Source organism: Borostomias antarcticus (genome assembly GCF_949987555.1).
Source record: "Borostomias antarcticus genome assembly, chromosome: 18".
Classification (NCBI taxonomy): Eukaryota; Metazoa; Chordata; class Actinopteri; order Stomiiformes; family Stomiidae; genus Borostomias; species Borostomias antarcticus.
The window spans coordinates 17839789-17859788 of record NC_140251.1 but is presented as its reverse complement, the minus strand read 5'-3'; the positions used below and the strand labels follow the sequence as shown (position 1 = coordinate 17859788).

The window sequence follows — 20000 nt, the reverse complement described above, 5'->3', positions numbered from 1 at the left end:
TGCGTTGTGGTGTTATGAAGCTCAGATAAGGGTGTGAGAGATGGGAAGGACATAAATGTCTGGTTGTTGGAATGAGTGTCCCACAGATAGTTACAGCCATAATTGTTCAGTTATGGCATATTAATGTGGTTTTTAATCATCTAAATCTTGAGGAAACCATGCATTGTGTTAAGAAACGTCGTTTATGGCAAGGAGATATTTCATTTTTCGATGGAGAGGTTCCCAGAAATGACAGTCTGGAAGAGGGCCTGGACTCGGGGAGAATACATCTCTCTTTTACAGTCTTTGACAGTCACTGGCTCAGAAGTAAATAGCTTTGTACATGCCAGGCACTTCATAAACGAGAATGTTATCAGCTATAAGCTCATCAGTGCCATCACACAGCCAGTACTTTTATGAGAGAAGGGGGAGAGATGAGGTGAATGATGAGAGAGAAGGAAGAGAGAGGAGAGAGAGAAAGTAGAGATGAGTGAGAGAGATGAGGGAGAGAAGAGATATAAGGGAGAGAAGAGAGATGAGGAAGATATGAGGGCGAGATGAGGAAGAGAACGGAAAGAGATATGGAAGAGAAGAGAGATGAGTAGGAGAGAAGAGATGACAGAGAGATGATGGAGAAAGAGAGGGGAGAGAGGAGATCGATGAGGAAGAGATACGGGAGAGTCATGGGAGCGATGAGGGAGAAAGATGAGAGATGAGGACAGGGCCGTCAGACCAAATTCTGGGCCCCCTTCCTCTCGATCCATGTCTCTCATTTTTCTTTTGAAAAATTTGACAAATAATCGAGCCAACAACTGAACACATGATGTCATGTGGTTATTAGGGTAGGTCACTAATGAACAGTTCATACCACATTTAAACAAGTGATACTGCTTTGAAATCTCAGCACATTTCAACCCTACTTTCTCAACATATTAGCCTACAGTACAATTACTTAACTATGGCTAAATGTGGTTTGCTTTGGATAAGCCAATCTCTCCTCATTTTCTCACGCCCATTGGCTGACTTGGCATACTGAAGATAATTTGGGAATGGTTTGCCTTCCATATTTTTGGGTGCCATTTTGGTTATGTCTGTTTTTTCTGCACCAGCTAGTCTGCGAACAATTGTGTCTCTCTGTTGATTAGTAAGCTTCTCTGGCCATAGTCCTGGGTCCTCTGGTAAATAATCTTCTGCACTGCTCTCACCCCCCCCCCCCCTTCCTCTTCTGTCCTCTCCTCCTCCTTCTCACTGCCCTCAGAACAACCTTCACTTTCCTTTCCCTCTTCACTTCCCACATCCCCTAGCACATCTTGCTCTCTATCTGCTCCAACAGACCCCTCTACAAGCATAAAGCATACAGGATTGATATTAGTCTCTTAACCATACTTACATACTGTAACTTAACATAGGCCTACAATAAAACAGGCTACTTGATGTTAGCTAGCTAACTAGCCAACTCAGGACTCACCTTTCTTTTTAAAGAAATGTGTCAATTGTTGTTTTCCCTCATCTCTCTTTCTTTCGCTTTACTTTCTTTCTTTTCTCTTTTGGAAGCCCGATTAACACTTCTTAGGTGAAGGCATTATCTAGGTCGTTTTTCACTCACACAGAGTTAGACTGCAGTGTACTGTAGAGTGACTGAGTGAGTAGTCTCTAGCCGTCTCGAGCGGTCTCCAGTGAGCGCGTCAAGTTAGAGTGGTCTAAACCATTTTGTACATTTTCTAAGGGGTGCCAGGGTCCTCAGAGAATCTCCACTTTTTTGGGGGGGATACACATTTCAGTCTCTCTCACACATATTACTTAGAAAAACTGAAATAAAAAAATCCAAACAAAAACGAACTCAATTCAAGGCTTTTGGAAGGGTCCCCCCTCTCTTGGGGCCCTGGGTGGTCTGTACCCTTTGAGAGATGAGGAGAGGGTGAGAAGAGAGAGAGATGGGGCCGAGGTGGTGGAGAGATAAGGGAGAGAAAGAGGGGAGAGAGGGGGAGATGAGCGAGAATCACCACCATGTAACGTCAGACGACATACGGGACATCTTAACAAAGTCCATCACCACATGATGTTACGAGATCCGTATGACATCCTATCAAAACATGTTTCTTTGGTGTTTGTTGCTGCTCCTGAAATGAGAATATTAGAGAAGTGGAACTAGAGCTCTATCCAGACCCAGATCACACCAGCGAGCTGTTTGCATGCGGGGTGGGGCTGTCTATGCTCATGCACTGTAGGGTTCATCACTGCACAACATAATGCATCTGGTTCTCTCTATCTTGTTTTCTTGAGATTTATGAGCAAATTGCCTTCTTGATTCCTGGTATCTTGTCTTGAGAAAAATCACTTAGAGATTAGATAGTATGTCCCTGGCCTCAGCAGACACAGAAGTAGTTTTCTATCCACAGTGCTACAGTATCACAGAAGGCTGGAACATGTATGGAACTTGTCAGCCATTTGCCGACCATTTAAATGGCAACTAGTCCTTTCTTAAAAATAGCTCTATACCCTTGATGTCATAAACACTAAACAGACAAGTGACAGCTTTAAATATTCTTTAAATAATAAAGTTCATCCTGTAAAGAAAATATTCTTTACAATATATATTTCATTTCAATTGGTATTGAGAACCCATTTAGAGAACCCAAGTATTGCCGATACAGTATAGAGAATGATGCCAAGGGTCTTCATGGAGTACAGTTGTTTCACTGTTGATGACACCAGTCGCTGAGTGCAGCTTTATTGATGGCCCCTCTGTGTCCCTCAGACCCTGAAGGACCCCACACTGGCTGCCAGGAAGGACTTCCAGAGAGAGGCGGAGCTCCTGACCAACCTGCAGCACGAGCATATTGTCAAGTTCTACGGCGTGTGTGTGGACGGGGACCCCCTCATCATGGTGTTCGAGTACATGAAGCATGGGGACCTCAACAAGTTCCTCAGGTAGGAGGAGTGACTAACTCTAATTATACAACGGTTAGTTCTGGTTCTTGATTCTGATTGGCTGGAAGCCGTGTTAAAATTTGTAACACACACCTGGGACTGCATATCATTCCAGTTTTAGTATTAATGCACCTCCCATTTGATCCAATGCATTTTAGTTGTTGTTGTTGCTTGGCAACCCATTTGTTAGGGGAACTATTTTGCTCGGCGGAATTGAGGGAATGATGCTTCGTTTTGAATAAATGTTAATATTTTACATTACTGTGTGTCTATTTTACACTAATAGCTGTAGTAACCGTTGTATAAAAGCAATAAACCACGAGAGGCCGTGTGTTATAGTGATTTTATAACACACTCCGCTTCGCGTTGTGCCTAACAACGCCCCCTAGCTGTTATAAAATCACTATAACACACGGCCTCTCGTGGTTTATTGCTTAATTGTATGTTGCAGCTATCTCCCCTTGTCTACAAAGGAAAATAGCTCTTAAATGATTCTGTCAACATTGTGATGCAATAATGCCATACAATGAGTCTGTCATCATTGCCCCTTAAAAGTCCCACATGAATCTCACACAAACAACCCTCCTCACACCGATTGTGTGACACAACATCTGTAAAGGTTGACCACAGTCATCAATGTGTGACACTGTTTACATTGTTCTCCAGAAGGCTCCTTAAAGAGGCTTTGCAAAGCTTGGGCCCTAGCATTCTGTCAATTATTCTTGGTACAGGTTATGTTACATTCTATTTTAATCAAATCAACTTCAATCAAACTTTATTTGTGTAGCAGTTTAAGAGTTTATAACTATGGAAATCTGACTATGACTATGTATAATTTATGATTATACCGCTGGCCCGGCTGGGAGGCATGGCCACCACGATCTGAACCCGAGTGGTGTTTTGTTGTTGGACTTCTGTGCTAGTCACGGTTTGTCCATAACAATCACCATGAACACAAGGATACCCACAAGTACACCTGGCATCAGAACACCTTAGGCCGAAGGTCGATGATCGATTTTGTTATCATATCATCTGATCTGAGGCCATGTGTTTTGGACACTCACGTAAAGAGAGGGGCAGAGCTGTCCACTGATCACCATCTGGTGGTGAGCTGGTTTCGATGGCAGGGGAAGCTTCTGGACAGACCTGGAAAACCCAAGCATGTAGTGAGGGTGAACTGGGAACTTCTGGAGGAAGAGCCTGTCCAGAGAGATTTCAATTGCCACCTCCGGCCAAGCTTCTCAGGCATCCCTGTGGAGGTTGGGGACAATCGAGCATGAGTGGTCGGTGATCAAAGCCTCCATTGCTAAAGCTGCGGCTGGGAGCTGTGGCATGAGGACCATAGGTACCTCAAGGGGCGGTAACCCTCGGACTCCATGGTGGACAGTGGTAGTCAGGGAAGCCGTCCGACTGAAGAAGGAGGCCTTCCGGGATATGTTAACCCGGGGACTCCAGAAGCAGTTGCAGGGTATCGACTGGCCCGGAGGGCTGCGGCTTCGGCCGTGACCAAGGCAAAGGAGTTCAGAGAAACCATGGAGAAGGACTTTTGGTCAGCACCAAAGTGTTTCTGAAAGACCATCCGGCACCTCAGGAAGGGAAAGCGGGGGACCATCCAAGCTGTATACAGCAAGGAGGGGACACTACTGACCTCAACTGAGGAGGTTGTTGAGCGTTGGAAAGAGCACTTTGAGGAACTCCTGAACCCGACTAATCCACCCTCTACGATCGAGGCAGAGCCAGAAGATGATGGGGGGTCATCGTCAATTTCCCTGGAGGAGATCACTGAGGTAGTCAAACAACTCCACAGTGGCAAAGCCCCAGGGACTGATGAGATCTGTCCAGAAATGCTGAAGGTGCTGGGTGTTGAGGGGCTGTCTTGGTTGACATGCCTCTTTAACATTGTGTGGAAGTCCGGGTCAGTGCCAAAGGAGTGGTAGACTGGGGTGGTGGTCCCAATATTCAGAAAAGGGGACCAGAGGGTGTGTGCCAATTATAGAGGCATCACATTACTCAGCCTCCAAGGAAAAGTGTACTCCAAGGTGCTGGAAAGGAGGGTCCGGCCGATAGTCGAACCTCAGATCGAAGAGGAACAATGTGGATTTCGTCCTGGTCGTGGAACCACCGACCAGCTCTTCACTCTCGCAAGGATCTTGGAGGGGGCTTGGGAGTCTGCCCAACCTGTCTACATGTGTTTTGTGGACTTGGAGAAGGCTTATGACCGGGGATCCCTACTTAGGGCCATACAATCCCTGTACACCCAGAGCGAGAGCTATGTCCGTGTCCTCGGCAGTAAGTCGTCTTCCTTTTCGGTGGGGGTTTGCCTCCGCCAGGGCTGTGCTTTGTCACCAATCCTGTTTGTGATTTTCATGGACAGGATATCGAGGCGTAGTCGTGGGGAGGTGGGTTTGCAGTTCAGTGAGCTGGGGATCGCGTCACTGCTATTTGCAGATGATGGGGTCCTGATGGCATCATCTGCCTGCAACCTCCAGCACTCTCTGGATAGGTTCGCAACCGAGTGTGAAGCGGCTGGGATGAGAATCAGCACTTCTAAATCTGAGGCCATGGTTCTCAGCAGGAAACCACTGGTTTGTCCGCTCCGAGTAGGAAATGAGTCCTTACCCCAAGTGAAGGAGTTCAAGTATCTGGAGGTCTTGTTCACAAGTGAGGGAACTATGGAGAGGGAGTTTGGCCGGAGAATCGGAGCAGCTGGTGCGGTTCTGCAGTCTCTTTACCGCACTGTTGTGACGAAAAGAGAGCTGAGCCAAAAGGCAAAGCTCTCGATCTACCGGTCGATCTTCGTCCCCACCCTCACCTATGGTCATGAAGGATGGGTCATGACCGAAAGAAAGAGATCACGGATACAAGCGGCCGAAATGAGTTTTCTCCGGAGGGTGGCTGGGGTCTCCCTGAGAGATCGGGTGAGAAGTTCAGTCATCCGGGAGAGACTTGTGTCGAAAGGAGCCAGTTGAGGTGGTTCGGGCATCTAGTGAGGATGCCTCCTGGGCGCCTCCCTAGGGAGGTGTTCCAGGCATGTCCGGCTGGGAGGAGGCCGCGGGGTAGACCCAGGACCAGGTGGCGGGATTACATCTCCGCACTGGCCTGTGAGTGGCTAAAGATTCCCCAGGCAGAGCTGGTTGATGCTGCTAGGGAAAGGGATGTCTGGGGCCCCCTGCTGGAACTGCTGCCTCCGCGACCTGACCCCAGTTAAGCGGATGACGATGGATGGATGGATATTGGTGTTCTGGAATGTTCTCAGAGAGGGAGTGGGAGAGAGGGTGGTGGGACCAGGCCCGGGTCATAAACCGTCCCACTCCAGTCCTTCGTTAAAAGGGGAGACTCAGTCTCTTTGATGCCAGCCACAGGACGCCAGGATCTGTTGACACTAACCCTCTAGAACAAAGGAGAGAGTAATCCCAACCTCTTAGCGGTTTCACTCGGAGGAGAGGATCAGTGTAAAAAGTTTTATCCTCGAGTCCATCCGGCTCTGCCTCACCACAGACCAGGGCCTGTGTGATGTCTGTTTTGACTGCACATGGCCCCTCCGCTACATTTGTATAGCGCATTTCATACACAGAGGCAACACAATGCGCTTTACAGAGAGCAAAGGGGGGGGTGGGCATAGGTCCCACCTCTACATATTCCAGTGGGAAGCAAAAAAAAGTTTCACCCGGAGGCCAGAAAAGTGAGCTGTAAAAATGCAAAATTGTAGTATAGCCTACCCCGCCCCGTTAGTTCTGTCGCTGCTTTGAGCCATTTCAGTTTGAGACTAAAAACACATCTTTTCTCCATGGCTTTTGAATCGTCTTAAAATCACTCTGCATTTATCCTCTTTTCATCTTCTGTTCTCTGGGTTGCTGTCCGATTGTTATATTGTATGCTCTTTCAACCCACACGCTGTGTTAACCAAGTTTTTTTTGCATATCCTTTCATATTATGTTCTGTTTTATTTATTTTTTTGTTATCAATCTGTTATTTTTACCTCTATTTTCAGTCACAGACTGCACCCTGTCAGAGGTGTATTCCCCCCAACTTTGTTATTGTGCTGCGGTGTTACTTAAACCCTCTGGATGCTCTCCCAGTGTGCTCTGGCTGAGATAAAAGGAAACTGTGTCAAGAATGCAAATGAGATGGATTATCTCCAATATGACTGAATGTTATTGAATCCTAGGATGCTGTAGTGGCAGGGGAACATTGGAGTGAGAGCACTGTCTGCATCTGCTTGTAGCTCAGATGCAAATTTCATGACATTAATAGCATTTCCACTAATATGATGGCATCAATTCATGTCGGGCTCTCAAGCTTTTTGCACCCGGTGCCCCAGACTCACTATGACAACACTGAACGTCCTGTATCAATTGAACCATCAGCATTACACTCATTTGAGCTGATATCTCGTTAGCTAAAGCCAGCTAATTACATGAATGGATACTAGTGGGTTTCTGAACTGCACTGCTACTGTATGTACTAAGTGCAATGTGTAATACTAATAACATAATATTATTACATGATAATAGACTGTATATATGGCATAGCCATAGCAAAATTACATAGCTAAGAAGTCTATAATGCAGTACTTCAAAAATACTCCAGGAGGAGTTCAGGGACATGAGCTGATGTTTAGACACAAGAACCATGTATTATACCCTGATTGGTCGTTTTCTTCTGTCCCCAGAGCCCATGGACCTGACGCCATGATCCTGGTTGACGGTCAGCCACTGCAGACCAATGGGGAACTGGGCCTGTCCCAGATGTTGCACATCGCCAGCCAGATCGCCGCGGGTATGATGTACCTGTCCTCCCAGCACTTTGTGCACCGCGACCTGGCCACCCGCAACTGCCTGGTGGGCAACGGCCTGCTGGTGAAGATTGGAGACTTTGGCATGTCTCGGGACATCTACAGCACTGACTACTATCGGGTGAGGAGCTACACTGTAAGCTACCTCCATTGTTAGGGTTGGGATAAGGGTTCTTCTTGTGCTTGTGTTGCATGTTTGTCGTGATCATTACTGTATGTGTCTTCAGACTGACCTTTCACATAGGTTTTGGTTTTTGAGACTGCTACCTCCCCTGTTGTTGGGGAGGTAGTAGCCTCAGTCCTTTGGGTTAACAGGCATGACGTTTGGCTAACCCAAAATATTAATTTTGCTAAATCTTTAAGTATACATGTCACTGTTTTGTAACATTTTGTCAATGGTGCTTTGTTGAGTACATCCCTTCAAATGTCATCTCCTCAAATGTATTGACCGCAGACCAGTTTACCATGTTGAATATCCATTAGCTGACTTGATAAGAGACCACAGCGCTAGAAAGTCATGACTAGCATTATGGAGGGAGTGGTGTGGTGGCATAGTGCGATTCTCACTAGACGCTGACTATAATTGCCATTGTGGGAAATATGTTACATTTGCAGTAAATGTCAAATAGCCCATTGAGCCTCTTCCCACTTAATGTGTTCTGTGGGATATTTTTCTTTAATGGCCGTCTCTAACGTCTGATTGCTCTTTGCAACAAGCAGCTCAGTAAAAGACACGTATCAATTAACGGCCCGGGAGTGGCAGGAAATGATGCCATTGAGACCAAGCAGGAGTGTGGTGGCTGTGCACAGTAAAGCTTTTGTTCTGTCTTTGCTCTTTACAGTAATAGCTGTGTGATTTCCTTCCTGTTTCCTGCTGTTAATGTATGGCATATAGGATAGTAGACCGAACAGGATGAATGTAGGATCATAAGGGTGAAAAAAACACACAAAAAAACATACATACATGCTGAGTTGGATATTGTTTGTCCGAAACCGCTGAGATCCATACAGTACGTACACAGCTGTTAGAGCTTAACATGTATGATGTACTAGTGCTCTCAATTACTGTAAAGGGCTCACCTAGCATCAGCAGACTGTAGTACAACCAGCAGATGTCTGGGCTGCTGCCCCCTGCTGACCGGGGTAGGTCTGTGGGCCTCGGGCCATGTTGCTCCACCTCGCAGGCGCCAGCCCAGGGCTGTGTGTGGATCCTCTCTGACACGACCCCACAGATCAGGGATCCCTAACTGCACTGGACACACTCCCTGTTGCCTAGTGATTATAAATGGGGCGGCAGCCAAGCGCACATGTCTCCCTCTGACTCGGCTGACATACGGAGGCGGGGGGGGGAGGTGGTGGGGGCTCATTCCTCCCGGAGCTCGAGGAAACTTGTGGCCCGTCTCACACTGAGTGGAGAGCAGGGTGTGGATCATGGGCCCCTCTGGTCAGATGAACAGACAGCCTCTGTCAGCGTGGTGAAGGCCAGAAAGAGGCTTCCTGGGGCCTGATTAGATGCCGGCCTGGGCTGCAGTTGCGCAGGAGCATGGATATCGTGCTTTACTACTGCAGCAGCCAGAGAGACTATACAGGCTGGACTCAGATTCAAACTCAAGTTCAGAGAAATTGATTGTCCGTCTGGTTTACAGTACACAAGACGGACAATTCTCTTTGACATGCCCTCGATAAAATGACAAAAAAAACAGAGAACTCATAAAACATTGAAGTCATAAACCTGATTTGTTGTAGAGCTCAATATATACTGTAAGAAACACCAAGGACAAACAAACCTTGACAATGTTCCAACACCAACCAAGAGAACAGACATAGTATATAGCACTATAGTAGAACTAAGTAGTTACATTATCACACAACATAATGTCATACTATTTTCACAGTCAGCTATAATCCAATCAATCGCTCATCACACAATACTATTGTTGACATATATGAGAAGTAGCAATGCAATAGATTTAAGATGAATGTATATTAGTAGAAACAAGGCATACTGTGTGCATGTTCCATATTACCCACCATGTAATGGCCCTCCTCATAGTACTGTAGTTAGTGCATAGATGTAGTGAAAATATGTTCTCGTCCAGACTGCTTTACAGTAACTCCACCCCAAGGGAAGCCCACCATACTCATTTATATGCACCACTGGTCTGCTGTTTGGCTCCAGACCTGCCACAGAGAAGCTATTAAGATTAATTGAAACTCTATCAACTCATTCAATCTCCTACTGTATAACTGATTTCACAAATAGTCCTCCTCAGCCTACCCTTATCTCCCTAGGTACTGTAGAATAAACAAAAACAAACACAATGTGGCTGGCTGATCCAGTTAATTGATTTTTTTTAATTCCACCAAATCAGATTGATTTTCAAAAGCCATGTGGAAAGCAATCTCATCAAGACTATCATTGACAGCAGTCTTTTTACCGGTATGTTACAGTATTTCAAACTGATGTTCCTGAATCCATGACTAAGAATAATACTGGTTATGGAAACCAGTGGTTTATTGTAATGAAGTAATAATACATTGTTACAGTACTTGAGAGAGAGAGAGAGAGAGAGGCGTGACTGATGGCAGTCTTATCAGGGTTAATTAGACTCTTTATACTATCGTTTTTGAAGCCAAACCATCATTGAATACTTTACTTTGTACAGACCTATGTTTTCTGTGGACTGTGGCCATTACAACATGTCGGTCCACACAAAGTTTTTCATATGCCATGCCTTATCTTCTTATCCTCTCAGTACAGCTGGTTAACTTTATGCTGGTATTATGGGATGTGGTCCAGGAGACATTTGACCACATTCTCATTAATACAACGTCATCCATCTTAAAGCAAGGAAGGGGAGAGAACAAGGGGTAGAAAGAGAGGGAGGAGAGAGGACAGAGGAGGGGAAAAAAGCAAGGAAATGGTGGAGTATATAGAGGACTCAGACATTATGCAGCAAAACCATTCAACACTAGAATAAGGTTTAAATCAGGTGCGTATTTGAGACTAATGTGTATTGTTAAATAATTTGCCATCAGCCCCTAACGACAAAAGGCAAGATCCCCAGGTCGAAATCATTTTCACTTCAGACGTCTCGTTCTCCTCCCACTACCCCTGTCCCAGGTCTGAGTGTGAATGGCAGCTTCTCTGACTTCCACTGCTCAGTCTGCGTCCTGGCATAGCTGCTGCATAGTTAACCATTCACACCCACCCAGACCTAGATGTCCTGTCCTAGACATCCGGGGGACATCACTGAAATGCCACTCCTGTTCATCTCTGGTCCCGTATTGGAATATTCACACCACAATGATAGGCATGCATCGGAAACAGATTCAGAACCCATCCGGTGGAAGCAGAGATGAGGGTGTAATGATTAATGCCTCATTGTTTCAATCAATAAACAAGAAATGGTACACAGACCTTCACCCCTGAATGCATTTTGTGGCCTTTTGCACGCAAACATTTAATGGGTTGTATTGGCCCATGCTACACCCCTCCACCAAGTTTCAAGAAAAGCAGTCTGTTAGTTGTTGTGTAATCATAATCCAAAAAATAAATTGAGGTGAATGGCCATCCGGGTCGTGTTTGGGCGGCTTGTGATTCACTGGGGCTGAGGTAAAGTTGCAGAGTTGAATGGGTGGCTGTATTTGGCTGGCTCTGTGGTGCCCTCCTCGGGTCACAGCCAGTGGGGGGCAGTGCAGTGCACTCCAGGCTCTCCCCCCGCACACCCCAGTCCAAACCCTGTGTCTCTAACACCCTCACACAGCTAAGTGGCTTTGTTATTTTATTTTTTTTCATTTTCTGTAATCCTAGTCCAAAAAATGAGTGAAGGTGAATGGGTGCCTTTATTTAGCCGGCTCTGTGGCGCCCTCTTCAGGTCACAGCTGGCGTGGGCAATGTGGTGCACGCTCTGCCCCCGCACACCCCAGTCCAAACCCTGTGTCTCTAGCACCCCCACACAGGGAGCTGGCTTCGTTCTAAGTTTTGTTTTCATTCGTGGATCCGGCCGTGATTTGGATCTGTTCCAAGATTTAATAGGTTCTAAAGTGGCCCATGATACGCCCCTGCACCCCTGAGTTTCATAAAAATCGGTTTGGTAGTTTTTTCGTAATCATAGTCCAAAAAATGAGTGGAAGTGAATGGGCAGTCCGGCCTGTTTGGGCGGCCTGTGGACCCGACCCGTGATTCAGATCTGCTCCAAAATTTAAGAGGTTGTACATTACATTACACAGTACAGTCATTTAGCTGACACTTTTATCCAAAGCGACCAATAATTGCATTTAACATAGGAAAAGCCAATGTACTACTACTTGCCAGAACTCACAAGTGCATCTCCTTTCTACAACAAGTGACTAAGAGCATAATCTAATGCTGAAGGCAAAGTGCAAGAACAGCTAAAAGAATTATCGAGATATATGATCGTGGTAGTAGAGATGAGTTTTGAGCCTATGGCGAAAGATGGGCAGCGACTCTGCTGTCCTGACGTCAGTGGGCAGTTCATTCCACCACTGTGGGGCCAGGACAGAGAAGAGCCGTGACCGTGTCGATCAACTGTAGGGGCCTTGGAGTGACGTGGCAACCAGTAGTCCCGAGGTAGCAGCGCGTAGCGGTCGGGAGGGGTATAGGTTTAATGGCTGATGCCGGGGCCCTAGCAAGGAGGGATTTGCAGTAGTCCAGGCGGGAGATGACAAGGGTGGGCACCTGCTCAGTTTCACCAGTGAAGAAAGGGCAAATCCTCCTGATTGTTGTAGAGCATTAATCTGCAGGAGCATGTGACGGATGTGATGTGTGCGGAGAGCATCAGTTGGTCTTCCAGGGTCACATCCAGATTCCTCACAGTCCGAGTCGGCATCACCAATGGTGATGGCCAGGTCCCGGTGCGGGAAGCCCTTACCCCGGGAGAAACAGCAGCTAAGTCTTATCCAGATTGAGCTTGAGGTGATGTGTTGTCATCCACTCCGAGATGTCAGCCAAGCATCCAGCTATGTGTGTTTCCACCTGTGTATCAGAAGAGGGAAATGACAGGACCAGTTGGGTGTCATCGGCATAACAGTGACAGGAGAAGCCATGCGAGTGAATGACCGAGCCCAGAGATGTAGTGTAGAGGGAAAAAAGGAGAGGACCCAGGACAAACCCTTGTGGAACACCTGTAGTCAGACTTCGCGGGTCTGACATCGACCCTCTCCATGTCACCTAGTAGGAGCGGTCCTACCCATCAGGTAGGATGAAAACAGGCAGCGTGCAGAGCCAGTGATGCCTTTCTCCTTGAGGGTGGAGAGGAGGATCTGGTGGTCTACCGTATCAAATGCTGATGACAGGTCTAGGAGTACCAGGACAGAAGAGAGAGAGTTCGCTCTTGCAGCATGGAGTGACTCCGTCACTGCAAGAAGGGCAGTCTCTGTCGAGTGGCCAGCCTTGACTTTGGACTGGTGGGGGTCCCAGAGGTCGTTCTGGTGGAGATATGAAGATAGCTTGTTCAAGTGTTTTTCTATACAAAGGATATAAGGGAAACTGGTCAGTAGTTTTTGACGTCAGAGGGGTCGAGAGACGGTTTATTCAGGAGGGGAATGACTGGCAGTCTTGAAAGCAGAGAGAAAGCATCCTGTTATAACAGATGCGTTGATGAGGTGGGTTAGGAAGGGAATTAGTTTGGGTGCAACAGATTGAAGGAGAGTGGAGGGAACAGGGTCTAGAGAGCATGTGATGGGGCGATTAGATGTTACAAGGTTGAGTACCTCGTTGGGGGAGAGGGGAGAAACGTTGGATAAGGTGGGACGTGGAGAGGAGGGGGGTGGTAGAGAGGGTGGAGAGGTTGATGCATGGAGCATTGACGGGGGATGGGGGAAAGAGGATCTGATATCGTTAACTTTCTTGTCAAAGAAGTTGGTGAAATCATCAGGGAGAAGGGAGGAGTTGGGAGTAGGAGGTGGGGGCTGGAGTAGTGAAGAGAATGTTTCAAAAGGTTTTTTAGGATTGGAAGCAGAGGTTAGAAATTTAGAGTGGAAGAAAGCAGCTTTATCGGCAGATAGGGAGGAGGAGAATGTGGAAAGAGGAGATTGGACATTAAGAAGGTCCTCTGGGAGTCTGCCTTTTCTCCATTTACGCTCAGCTATTCTCAGGCTCCGTCTATCAGTACGCACTGAGTCCGACAGCCATGGGGCAGGTGGAGTTGGGCGTGCAGGCCTGGAGGTGAGGGGACAGAGATTGTCCAGAGAAGAGGAAAGAGTAGAGAGGAGAAGATCAGTGGCAGTATCAGAGGGTAGGAGAGAGAAGGATTCAGGGGCAGGGAGGGCAGAGGTAACAGGAGGAGTAGGAGGATGAATTACAGGGGGAAGAGGGGATGGAGAGGGAGTAGGACATGAAGTAGTGGTCAGAGATGGAGAGGTGACAGAGAGGTTAAGGGTGGAACAGTGTCTAGTGAAGATGAGATCCAGCTGGTTGCCAGCTTTGTGAGTAGGAGGTGAAGAGGTTGTAAATTTGCCCATGCTACAGCCCTCCACAGAGTTGAATGAAAATAATTTAGATATTTTTAGCGTAATCCTGGTTAAAAAAATGAATGGAGGTGAATGGCCAGCCGTGTTTGGGAGGATCGTGGACCCGACCCATGCTTCGGACCTGCTTCAAAATGTAATGGGTTGAGTTGGACCATGCTACACTCTTCCACTCTTTGTTTCGTGAAAATTGGTCCCAGTAGTTTTTGCGTAATCCTGCTAACAATCACACACACACACGCCACCGGAAACATAACTTCTCGCCCTGCGCTGTCGCTGGGGCAGAGGTAACTACATCTGGCAGTTGGGAGAATGAAGTGAAGACTTGATAACTGACAGTTGGGAGAGTGAAGTGAAGACTTTATAACTGGCAGTTGGGGTCAGAGCTCATTCCTGTTGCTGCAGGAGCTATTCAACACCTTCTTTAATGGATCCTTCTTTCTCTCTTGCCTTTGTCTTATCTTCTTCCTCCTAGCGAGCCTCATAGGCCCAATCCCAATACCCCCCCCCCCCTCCCTGGCCGTAGCCCTTGGCCCTACCCCTACATTTTGCGAGGTCATGCGTAGGGTAGTGTGTCCCATTCCTATTAGCTTCTAGGGCTAGGGGGCATATCGAGGGCTAGTGGGCATTCAAACAGCCCTCCAAAACAAGGGTTTTCAGTTGCTGACTTGAAACCGAGGGGTAGATGAAAACTCACACAATGCTTTGCAAACCAAGGCAGAACATGTCATTGGATTGTTATGACACGTATTTCAGAAAAAAATCACTATTCACGATGTCAACTGCATTTCATTGTTAGTCTAACTTAACATCATTTTGATGGTCCAGTAGGCTATGGGTCAATGTTGAATCTAATCTAATCAATAGAACTTTGTGTAAACAACTATTTTTGAGTGACAGTTGATTCCATGTCCCATTCATGAAGTCTGAAAAATAATCCAGTAGCATTTTTTCTGCACTTCTCTGCTATCTGATATCAGTGCATGTCTATGGGATATAGGATTAACATTAACAGCCGATGTGTAAACATGCTTCTTAGATGCAGCTACAGTTGATTCATATGTCTTGTTCTGTCCTGAAATTTGGTCAGAGTTGTCAGTATAATAATAGTAATTATACTGTAACATCCCAGGGACTCCGCAGAAAATCAGGCAACTAATAAAATTCTGATGAAGACGTAGCGAGTAGTGTCCCATTTCTTAGGTAAAGATTTCAACCCCTATCCCTTGTGGCTCCGTTCTGAAGGGCCACTACCCAGTCGAAGACACTCCAAAACTAGGGGTTAGGGCTTGGGGGGAGTATTGGGATTGGGCCATAGACTTCTCCTCTTCCGCTCTGTCATATATGTAGAGTGGTTTCCTAGAGAACAAGGAAAAAGTAATGTTAGATACCAAACACTGTACAAGGTTGCATTCAAAATCATTGGAAATGCCTCTCTTTCTCTATGCTGCTATGATGTTCCTTTGTTGTCACTCCATCTGTGTGTTAACCTGCAAAGACATTTCAGCGCTACAGAGTAGTGTAGTGTAGTGAGTGAGTGTGTATATACAGGATGTACAGGTCATTCCAGAAATCCATGGCAGGGTTTGACAGCTGAGGCCATTTAAAGTATACCCCCTGACCTCTGAAACAACTGTTATAGTGGTGACAAGTCAGTGCCAGGCTCTGCTCTGACAGCTGTCTTTTCCATCACCGTTCTCTATTCTCCTCTCTCCTTTTCTCTCCTCTCCTTTCCTCCTCTACCCTCCTCTGTGGCAGGTGGGAGGTCACACCATGCTTCCGATCCGCTGGATGCCTCCAGAGAGCATCATGTACAGGAAGTTCACAACGGAGAGTGATGTCTGGAGTTTCGGAGTCATCCTCTGGGAGATTTTCACCTACGGCAAGCAGCCCTGGTTCCAGCTGGCCAACAACGAGGTACCGGAGTTCCCTCTAGACACATGTTTTCTGGGCAACTTGAACCTCTGTTCTCCTTGGAATGTGACTTGGTGTGAGAATAGAATACTCTACGATCCATGCATTTATTATGGTTGTATCTTTCATCTGACTTTAAGAGACAATTTCTTTTGTGGCTCCGTGGGGTCAAGCATCCCTTCAAATGCCCCAAGTCCAAACCCTGCTCTCTTGTATGCAACACATACAGTAAACTGAGAGCAGCCTCAACCGTACTGCAGCAACTTGGTTTCATCAATTAAGAACAAAACTAATTTTCCCCAACAAAAATCCAATGTGGTGCATGCTACTGTAGATAGCTAACCCTCAGACAAACAGTGCAACAACACATCAAAGGTTATTGCCCTGGCTGGGATTACAGAGGCACTCCCCAGTCCAATCCAGCTGGCAGGACGGAGACTGTGATTCCTGGCAGTCATACTAATCCCTGGAGTGGTGTATAGCAGAACCGGGCTAATTGACCAACTCCTGGAGAGGCCCATGGCTACAGTCTTTGACCAGGACATTAGCCCTTAACCAAGAGGACAAGAGAGCAGTGTCCAACACAAGAGAGTAGTGTCTAACAATGATGTTAGTATGGGTTGAGAGCATTGAAACTGATTCAACCACATTAACTTTAGAAAAGCTTGACGGTGCTGCCTGCAGTGCAGAGTAGGGCTGGGTATCGATTCGAATTTCAAGAATCGATTCGATTCCGTTTCACAAGGTTCAGAATCGATTATCACGATTCGATTCAATATCAATTCGGTTAGTGTTACTAAAACCTTTTTTTTTTTTTGCTGTAACCTTGATTACATGACTACCAAGTTATGCAACACATCAACAGGCCTACTACGGCTGGGTATCGATACTGATTTCCAAAAATGAATGAATGAAGCATTGAATTAATTAATTAACTATTCATTCCTTCATTTATTCATTCATTCATTAAATAAAAGATCGATTTTGGGATTCATGAATTGATTCTGAATTGATTAATCTTTCTTTTTTTTTAACCCAGCCCTAGTGCAGAGTGTCTCTTCGAGCACCAGATGTGCGCCGGACTGTACGTCTGACCTCTTCCGAGCACATTTCAGAGCAGGCGATCTGGGGGGTCATTATTCCCCCCAAACACAATATTGCAGCAAGAGGCATTCTCTGAAACCCTGCATTATTATGTGCAGACCTGAAATGCAATATTATAAATCAATATGTTGCAGTCAGTCACAGCTGCAGTATGCAGAGAAAACAACCCAATATGATACTTCACATCCACTGGTAAAATCATTATCAAATCATCCATGTTTGTTCAAATATGAGCATGGTGGTATATTCATGTGAAGGTGTGTTAGTGTGACGGTGCTGTAGACTCTAGCCTGGAGCTGTGTGGATGACTCATCCAACTAGCCTGCTGGCAAACATAGACTCCTCCAGGACTAAAGACTTAAGCTGAACAGATATACAATCTACAGTGTAGCTGATGATGTTGTTGATGATGACGATGACGATACTAGTCGGGGGTTTTACCTAAACAATGTAAAACGCTTTCAAAGGATATGCCACCATTAAAATAAAGGTGATGAAATCAAACAGAGCACTGCTGCTAAATAGCTTGTTACACATTATGTTGACATCCACTGTAATGTCTATGAGTGAAAAGAGTAGGGATCTCTCTTTCTTTCTGTCTATGTCTGCCTCTCTCATTCTCACTCACCCCCCCTCTCTTTCCCTCTCTCTCTCTCTCTCTCTCTCTCTCTCCCTCCATCCCCAGGTGATTGAGTGTATAACCCAGGGACGGGTGTTGGAGAGACCCCGGGTGTGCCCTAAGGAGGTCTATGACATGATGCTGGGCTGCTGGCAGAGGGAGCCCCAGCAGAGGCTCAACATCAAGGACATCCAGAAAATCCTCTATGCCTTGGGCAAAGCCACGCCGGTCTACCTGGACATCCTCGGCTAGCCTGCTAGCTGTTAGCGTGCTAGCCTCCTGTTATCATGCTAGCCTCCTGTTAGCGTGCTAGCCCCATTAGTGGTGTTGGGTTCGTCTATCTGTCTGTTTCCTCCTGTCTGTCTCTATACCCAACGGATGAACAAAACAACCCAGGAATAACCCAAACGATGAGTTCCGTACTGCTCTACTGTCAAACACCTACTGTACAACTTGGGGATGGACTTAAGTGCCTGCTACTCCTTTCGATACACTGGATAACAGTCTTTAAAAAAAAAGAAGCACTTTTACATTTTGTTTACCTGCATTTAAAACTGTACAGTTACTGTATACTGTATGAAGAAAACATTCTTTCTTTTTCCTAAAAACAGCCTACGTAAAAGTATAAAAAAACACAAAAAAAGGACTAAAATAATGAAAGAAAAAAAAAGAAAAAAACATCTGACAACCCTGGACAAAGTGTTTGCTTTTGGTACTCTACAGCTTGACAGAAGATCAAACTACCCAGGTGTCTTCTTTTTCTTTTTATAAATATATATTCTATATATTTTTTATTTATTTTTATTTTTAAAGTGTGGATCTGCCATGTTCCTTGCTAAGGGCAACAGTACATCGTCGGCCGATGATGACCGTGCATTATTGGCAAGGTAAACATTTGGCAGGGACTTTTGGAAGAAAGCCTTACTGCACTCTGATTGGCTGGATTTTCTCAAAGACTCTGAATCTAAGGAGGCTATTGGCTACAGAGGTGGAGCAGCTTTATAGCAAGACAAAGAACTCAAGAAAGGAAGAAGGAGCCACCAATCACCATCCTAATTTAAAAGTGAATGTATATAATGTAAATTTCTACGTCCCAAGATATATTAACTTATTTCATTTCCTATTTAGATGGTTTTTAGTTTCTTGATGTATTGTTATGGTGAGTGATTCCTATAGATATTTTGATAATATTTCTCTTTTGGTTCCTTTTATTTTCTTCACCTGGCCATGAGTGTTTGTTGTTCTGTTCATTTTACTGAATTCCATCTACCTTATGTTAGATTTGTATCATTTTTGGACATGTGATAAAAATGTAACATTAAGATCAGGATTTAGATGAAAGAAACAAAGATATAAACTGTTTGGGTAGAGTGTTCATTTCCTTGCGCTATGACAGACTATGTGAGCAGAAAACCTATTGTATGAAATGATTATTATGGTCCCACACATATAACCCTTCTCTCCCTGTGTTCCTGCTTAACGTTTTCTTCTCCCATTGTATTCTAGTGACAGTTTCTCTCTCAGACCCATATCCTCCATTATCTATCCCTAAGCAAAGAGCTTCTTGGTATTGTATTAATGTCTGGCGGTGGCTGTGTCCTGATGACTGCACCTATACTGCAGGGCTCTTGTTTCCTAGGGTGTGAGTAGTGTTATTCAGCTGCCCTCAGGTTGTCCTGTATCTGATGTTTGCTCTCTGGGGGTAACTACTCTTTAAATCAGAGAGAACCATGCCGTAATAGTTTCTAGCTATACATTCATATCACCTGTTTTATCATACTGCACACATACAGTATATTCAAGGAGAGGCGTTGACGCCATGCTTGCAAAATAATGTTTCTCTCAACGTGAGTAAGGCTCCATGAGGTACAAAGATAATTTGTCTTTACTGTGCAGCTTTTTGTGTTTAACCACCCCACACTTGGCAAACACAGCCAGGTGAATTATTCATAATGTGTTTTACTGATGGAGTGCTCTGCCAGCCATCGGGGAGTTTGGAGCATAACGCCGGGGTGACAAACACAGGCTAAGGCATCGTGGGAAAGTGCTCTCTCCTGCTCTCTTTGCTGAGTAATGCATTCCATTCAAGGTTGTGTTTAAGCTCAATAACACCTCAGTGATAAATCCATAATTACTCAAAGCTGAGCCAATCTGGCATGTTTGCTT

The 20000-nt window shown here is 45.7% G+C and overlaps 1 protein-coding gene across 1 annotated transcript in view; it reads left to right on the top strand.

The window, feature by feature from the left end:
- Nucleotides 1-18086, top strand: part of LOC311321175 (NT-3 growth factor receptor-like) — a gene marked incomplete at both ends in the record, with an annotated part of 213357 nt that extends 195271 nt beyond the window's left edge. Inside the window, 4 exons of the mRNA XM_084453109.1 lie at nt 2738-2910; nt 7583-7826; nt 15956-16114; nt 17901-18086. Of these exons, the coding sequence (XP_084309235.1) occupies nt 2738-2910; nt 7583-7826; nt 15956-16114; nt 17901-18086 (762 nt within the window). The remainder of the gene's footprint in view (nt 1-2737; nt 2911-7582; nt 7827-15955; nt 16115-17900) is intronic.
- Between the last annotated feature and the right edge of the window lie 1914 nt (nt 18087-20000).